Below are 7,500 nucleotides of genomic sequence, written 5' to 3'. Positions count from 1 at the left end.
ATTTATTTATTTTTTTTATCTTATATGTGGTTGTCGATTGTTGTAATTGTCTCTCCTTAGAACGTGGCTGGCGATTCTTTTCCAGCTGTTGGACTATTTCCTTTGCCTGTGGGTGGGTAAAAACAGGCCGGCGACTTTATTAGTGTTACCTGGCGTTACGACCGATCGTGTAAAGGGTGCAAGAGTCAAAAGAGGACCTTGTAACCCGTACTAACCCCTGCACCCAATCACGTAGGTGGTGACTTGGGGGAAAGTTAGTCCATTTGAAGCAGCTGTGGAAAGGGTAGAGATTTGTGGTTGTAACAATGTATCGTCTTTTTATTTTGGTCTTTTTCTAATCAATTCATTAAGTTATATGTATTTTTTTATTTTAGTTTTAGCTATTGCAATGCCAATGTTATTTTCATTATAAGTATAGAATTTTTATTATATTTATCAGTACATTTTCTTCGATATCATATTATTTAGCTTTTCTGCTATATTTTGGTTATCCTTTTAATTATAATATTCATAATATGTATACCATTTGTCATGAGAGCCCCAAACACGTCTTGTGCCACCACACTTATTTAAGGTTTCAAATCCACAAGAACGTTCCGCTTAGTGGAGTTCGGCTGGAAACCTGTTATGTATTATATTATACTTTTTATTACGAAGGGCTAATAAAGTTATTAGTCAATCAAATCTCTCTCTCTCTCTCTCTCTCTCTCTCTCTCTCTCTCTCTCTCTCTCTCTCTCTCTCTCTCTCTCTCTCTCTCTCTCTCTCTCTCTCTCTCTCTCTCTCTCTCTCTCTCTCTCTCTCTCTCTCTCTCTCTCGTGATAGAATGATGCGTTTATGCATTGCAATTTTTCTGTAAACTGATGCATTTGTTTATTTCACATTCTCCTCCTCTTCCTCCTCCTGCAGGTGAGCTTCTTCTCCACGTCGCCGGAGCTGAGCAACAAACAGCGCTTCGAATACTTTTCGCGCACCATACCTTCCGACCACTACCAGGTTAAGGCAATGGTAGAAATCGTGAAGAAGCTCAGCTGGTCCTACATATCCATCATATACGAGGAGTCCAACTACGGCATCAAGGTGGGTGGGTGTCGCCAAGTGTTGCGTTGCGTTCATGTTAGACTCTACATTCGCAGTCACTGGAGGTGAAAGCTGCATCATCGTGCTTTGCCAGCCTGCCCATCAGCACTGTATATATACTAACCCGTGCATGCGGTGCGGATTAGGTATACTTGTCATTGTTAATAATTCAGGCAGGCAGCAATGGTGAATACCGCTAAATATGTAAAATTTTGAATTGCAAGCAATACATAACACTATATAACAAATTTTTACTTTTGTCCTTGGCCCCAAACCATAATTTTCCAATTATTTCCATCTAAACAAAATATAATGAAAGCTATTTTGATCCTGGAACTTTTCTTTTGTGGTTAGAAGAAATAAGTTACATTTTTGCCTTATTTCATTATAGTATGGGTTACTGTTGGTTTTCATGTCAGGTAAAGACCTTTGCAAAATCTCAGTTGCATATCTAATTGCTTCTGAAATGTTGCAAATAAGTTAAAACAATGAAAGAAAGAATATAAAGTGTTCTAAAGATTTTTAGTTTTAATAAGATCATTCGTGATCTAGCAAGAAATTTCTCATATTTAGAAGAATTTGCTTACATTTCCAAAATCTCAAATCTTCCATAATGTTCTACCAGACAGTTTTAAAAGTTTTTAGAACATTTTAGAGCATTCTATTCAATGTAAACATTTCCAAAATATTCTAGAACTTTCTAGAATACAAAAAAAAAAAAAAATGTAGAAGTATCAAGAATTTTCTAGAATCTACAGGATTTTTCTAGAATGATTCAAAATATTCTAAAGTAGGTTCAAGAATATTCTAGAAAGATTGAGAAGATTCTGGAACATTCTAGAGAGACGAAGAATATTCTAGAGTATTGCTTGACAATATAAAAGTAGGGGCTTGCAGACCACCAGTCAGTTCTGCTTTGGTTGCCTGAAAAGACGCATCACAAGAGGTGAAATGGCATCAAGAGCCTGCAATTCATTCTCCAGATGCATTTTGCTACATACGTGGTCAGTTCATCAAGACAAGAGCAAAGAACGTCTCTGTGAGAGCATCTGAAAAAATGTGTGAAGCTTACAAAGCATATTTTGCCGATCCAGTTGGGGACCAAGACAATACTTGGGCATCTCATTTTGCTTGTGAGCATTGTAAGAGAACATTAGAAGACAAGATAGCTGTTAGTTTTTCAAGAGTAAAATCCAATTAAGAATTAAGAATAGAAATAAAATAAGTTTAACAGAAACTCATTCTGTTGTTTTTCTTTTTACAAGATGGTATAGAGGTGAAAACAGAACCATGAAATCTGGTATTCTGAACCTACTGACCACTCAACTGACTACTTTTTCTGCATGGTGGATCCTTCCAGAAGCCGATTTAGGAAAAATGCACCAGCTGTTTTCTATCCAGACTTTCCATCTTCCATTGCACCAGTACCACACAGTGCTGATCTTCCTTGTACCAGCTCCGCCAAAAAGAAGTCAACTATCAGAAGAAAGCAGCAAGTCAGCTAAACAGAGAAGACTGTGACATCATAGATACAGTTCTAGTTAGGATGAATCCTTCCTACCTAAACCAAAGAGACCTCAGTGACTTCATCAGAGACCTTGTTTTGACAAAGTCAAATGGTAAGCTTTTGATTTCAAGACTGAAGGAATGGGATTTACTTGATGACAGTGTGCAAGTGACCAGCCAAAGAAAACGTCACAGCTTCTTTGCAAAGGAGGATAAGCTATGCTACTGCATAACCTGTATCAGGCTTGTTTTATGTTATTGGAATTGCTTACAATGTTGATGAATGGAGACTCTTCAATGATAGCTCCTCGAAAAGTCTGAATGCTGTACTTATGCACAATGGAAACAAGTGTCATCTCTGCCTCTTGCTCATTATGTGCATGTTAAGGATGACTACAGCAGTGTAAGGCTTCTACTGGAAACTTTGAACTAAGTATGTCTGGGAAGTTACTGGAGACTTCAAGATGGTGACTTTCTTCATGGGACTGCAAGGAGGTTTTACCAAGAATCCCTGTTTTCTTTGCCTTTGCGACAGTAGAGACAGAACAGCACATTACCAGAGAAAGCACTGGCCTCCAAGGACTGACACTACAGTGGGAGCAGACAATATCAAACATGAGCCATTGGTGAATCCTCAAAAGGTTTTATTTTTATTTCTTCCACTACACATCAAACTGGGTCTCACGAAACAGTTTGTTACAGCTCTTGACAAGGAGTCTGATGCCTTCAAATATCTTCAAGACTTCTTTCCTAAGCTTTCAGAGTCAAAGTTGAAAGCTGGTATCTTCATTGGACCATAAGTAAAGAAAATTATGGAGTGCTCAGAATTTCTACAGAAGCTCACAGAAAAACTCAGGAATGTTTCATTGCTGTAGTACTGGGCTTTCTTGGCAACAACAAGGCTGACAGCTGATAGGAACTGGTTGAAGCTTTTGTGAAAAGCTATGGTGAGATGGGCTGCGGAATGTTATTGAAGGTTCATATCCTAGAGATGCTCAATTCGATACCTTTAAGGAAAATATGGGAACATACTCAGAGGAACAAGGGGGAGCGCTTCCACCAAAATATAATGAACTTTGAGCAGAGATATCGAGGATTCTTCAATGAAAACATGGTGGGAGACTACTTTTGGGGGCTCATACGTGAAAATTATTTATTGTATTCACGCAAAACAAGAAAATTTGTTAATTTTTAATCCTAAAAACTAGTTTCAGAAGTTATAAAAATAAATTTTCGTCATTTGAATTAATATATTTGTTTTGTTCAAAAACGGTGAAAATGCTTAAATTTAGCTGTTTTTTTGGAAAAAAATATTCTAAAAGGCAGAAAAGCAAAGTTTTACAGGAATAATGGACATTTTCTATTGTTTTGCAGTGATAAGAGTTGGAAAATAACCCTTGCTTGTCAAAAACAAAAATCGTGTTACATAGTGTAATAAATGCTGCTTGTATAATAGTAATAGCACTAAGTATTCCTTCAGTCCTCGTGACTGCAACTATAGGTTGTTTTGACCAGTGCTTTTTTAGTGATGATTGTGGTTTGTTTGTTTGAGGAAACTGAGAGAAAGATTTGTATAGGTATTGTTATATATCTGAACACACACACACACACACACACACACACACACACACACACTGCAGGAGGAGGCACTATGCACCTGCTGAAACGATGATTACTCCCAGTGAAGTCTAAAGAACTGGATCAGGGGGTGTTGTGAACTTATCATTAAACCCAGCTGTAACCTCACTGAACGTTTCCCTTTTTGTCTCACAATACAAGGGGGCAGTCGCAGCCTGCCCTCTAAAGACAACTCTCTTCCTTCACACAAAACTACAAGCACCTAATTACACACACCCTTCACTGAAAATTCAAAATTATTATGGCGACTCCTACATCAGTTTCGGAATCCCCATCTAGGGATGTTCCCAGGTCGGACTGCTCTCCTGGTATCGAACCTCAATGTCTTGACAGCCCCCTCAACTTTTTCTTTATTAACTTCTGCAACATTCGCGGTCTTAGATCTAATTTTCAATCTGTAGAACATCATCTCTCCTCTACTAAACCTCATCTTCTTTTCCTCACTGAAACACAGGTGTCTAAGGCAACTAACAGGAGCCCCTTTTTTCTGTTCCCTCCTACCTTCTCTATCCTCATTTTCAATCCAAAGCTGGATATTGAGTTTATGTGCACAATGATTTAACTTGCTCTCGTGCCCACGCTCTTGAATCTTAAGAGTTTTCAACCATCTGGCTACGACTACAGAGTCACTCTCAATCTAAATTTATCTGTGCTATATACCTCTCACCTAACTCCTCTGACTATAAGAAATTCTTTAACTAAACTTCTAAAGTGGAGCACATTCTGACTCTCTTCTCTTTTGTGGAGATCTCCATTCTTGGAGACTTCAATGTTCACCGTCAACTTTGGCTTTCCTCTCCCTTCAATGACCATCCTGGTGAACTAGCCTTCAACTTTGCTATCCTCCACGACATAGAGAAATTGGTGCTACACCCTACTCATATTCCTGACCGTCTTGGAGATACACCCAACATTTTTCTTACTTTTCCTAACCTCTAATGCTTCTGCTTATGTTGTTACCTTCTCTTCTCTGTTGGGCTTTTCTGATCACAATCTCATATCTGTATCTTGTCCTATCGCTCCAGTTCCTCCTCAGGAACTGAGGAGGAACTTTAGCGTTTTGCCTTTGTTAATTGGGAGGACCTGAGGAGGTATTTTTGCTGATTTTCTTTGGAATAACTACTGCTTCCGTGTCAGAGACCTGTTTCTGTGTTCCGAGCGCATAACAGAGGTGATAGTGTCTGGCATGGAGGCGTTCATTCCTTTTCTTTCTTTTTCTCGAACTAAATCTTCCAAACCTTGGTTTAACACAGCCTTTTCTCGTGCTATACATGATAGAGAGATGGCCCACAAAAGGTACTTAAGTCTTCCATCATCAGAATCTCATGCACTTTATATTTCTGCCCAGAACCATGCTAAATCTTTTTCTCCAAATAGCCAAAAATTTCTTCATTAATAAAAAGTGAAAATTTTTCAAGATTTAACTCCCCTCGTGATTTTTGGCATCTATCCAAAAATATCTCTAATAACTTTGCTTCTTCTTTCCCTCCTTTATTTCAGCAAGATGGCACCACTGCTATCACATCTGTCTCTAAACCTGAACTCTTCGCTTAAACCTTTGCTAAAAATTCTACCTTGGATGATTCAAGGCTTGTTCCTCCCTCTCCTCCACCTTCTGACTACTTCATGCTACCTATTGAAATTCTTAGCAATGCTGTTTTCCATTTCCTCGTTGGCCTAAACCCCCAGAAGGCTTATGGAGCAGGTGGGGTCCCTCCATGCTTACATCTTGCCTAGTCAAACTTTTTCAGCTCTGTCTGTTGTCTGTCAACATCTGTTTTTCCTTCTTGCTGGAAGTTTGCCTACATTCAGCCTGTTCCTTAAAAGGGCGACCGTTCTAATCCCTCACACTACTGTGCTATTGCTTTAGTTTCCTGCCTATCTGAAGTTTTTTAATCTATCCTCAACAGGAAGATTTTTAAACATTTATCACTTCACAACTTTCTATCTGATCGCCAGTATGAGTTCCGTCAAGGCTGCTCTTCTGGTGATCTTCTGGCTTTCCTTACTGAGTCTTGGTTATCCTCTATTAGAGATTTTGGTGAAACCTTTGCTATTGCTTTAGACATATCAAGAACTTTTGATAGAGTCTGGCACAAAGCTTTGATTTCCACACTACTCTCCTACGGCTTCTATCCTTCACTTTGTAACTTCATGTCAAGTTTCCTTTCTGACCGTTCTATTGTTGCCTTGGTAGACGGTCACGGTTCTTCTCCTAAATCTATTAACAGTGGTGTTCCTCATGGTTCTGTGCTGTCATCCACTCTCTTCCTATTATTCATTAATGATCTTCTAAACAAAAATTCTTGTCCTATCCACTCCTACGCTGATGATACCACCCTGCACTTTTCCACGTCTTTTCATAGACGTCCATCCCCTCAGGAAGTGAACAGTTCACGCAAGAAAGCCACAGAACGCCTGACTTCTGATCTCAAAAATTTCTGATTGGAGCAGAGTAAACTTAGTATTGTTCAATGTCTCAAAAGGTCAATTCCTCCATCTGTCATCTCAGTACAACCTTCCAAACAACTGTACCTTCTTTTGCAGTGGCACTCAACTGCCCCTCCCCTTCTACACTGATCATCCTCAGTCCATTCTTTTCTTATAATCTAAACTGGAAACTTCACATTTTATCTCTAGTTAAAACAGTTTCTATGAAATTAGGTGTTCTGAGACGTCTCCGTCAATTTTTCTCACCCCTCCAGCTGCTAACTCTGTACAAGGGCCTTATCCGTCCATGTATGGAGTGCGCTGTACATGTCTGGGGGGGGGGGGCGTTTCACTCATACCGCTCCTTTAGACAGGGTAAAATCAAAAGCTTTTCGTCTCATCACCTCTTCTCCTATAACTGACTGTCTTTAGCTTCTTTCTCATCACCACAATGTTGCATCTGTAGGTAGGTAGGTAGGTATCGCTATCTTCATGCTAACTGCTTTTCTGATCTTGCTAACTGCATGTCTCCCTCCTCCCTTGGCCTCGCTGCACAAGACTTTCTTCTTTCTCTCACCCGTATTATGTCTACCTCTGTAATGCAAGAGTTAATCAGTATTCTCAATCATTCATCCCTTTCTCTGGTAAACCGGAACTCCCTGCCTTCTGTATTTCCACCTTCCTATGATTTGAAATCCTTCAAGAGGGAGGCTTCAAGACACTTATCCTTCAATTTTTGGCTACCGCTTCGGACCCTATTCGGGGATCGGTATCTGGTTGGGCTTTTTTTTTATTATTAAATTTTTGTTGCCCTTGGCTAGTGTCCCTCCTACATAAAAAAAAAAAAA

At 39.3% G+C, this 7,500-nt stretch overlaps 1 protein-coding gene across 1 annotated transcript in view; it reads left to right on the top strand.

Moving 5' to 3' along the window:
• LOC135115230 (metabotropic glutamate receptor 6-like) overlaps window positions 1-7,500 on the top strand; it is a 112,987-nt gene that overhangs the window by 12,303 nt on the left and 93,184 nt on the right. The window contains 1 exon segment of the mRNA XM_064031770.1: window positions 908-1,078. Within this exon segment, the coding sequence (XP_063887840.1) occupies window positions 908-1,078 (171 nt within the window).

Source organism: Scylla paramamosain, chromosome 29, assembly GCF_035594125.1.
Source record: "Scylla paramamosain isolate STU-SP2022 chromosome 29, ASM3559412v1, whole genome shotgun sequence".
NCBI classification, from domain to species: Eukaryota; Metazoa; Arthropoda; class Malacostraca; order Decapoda; family Portunidae; genus Scylla; species Scylla paramamosain.
The sequence above is the reverse complement of the archived record's forward strand: the minus strand, read 5'-3'. Positions and strand labels throughout refer to the sequence as shown.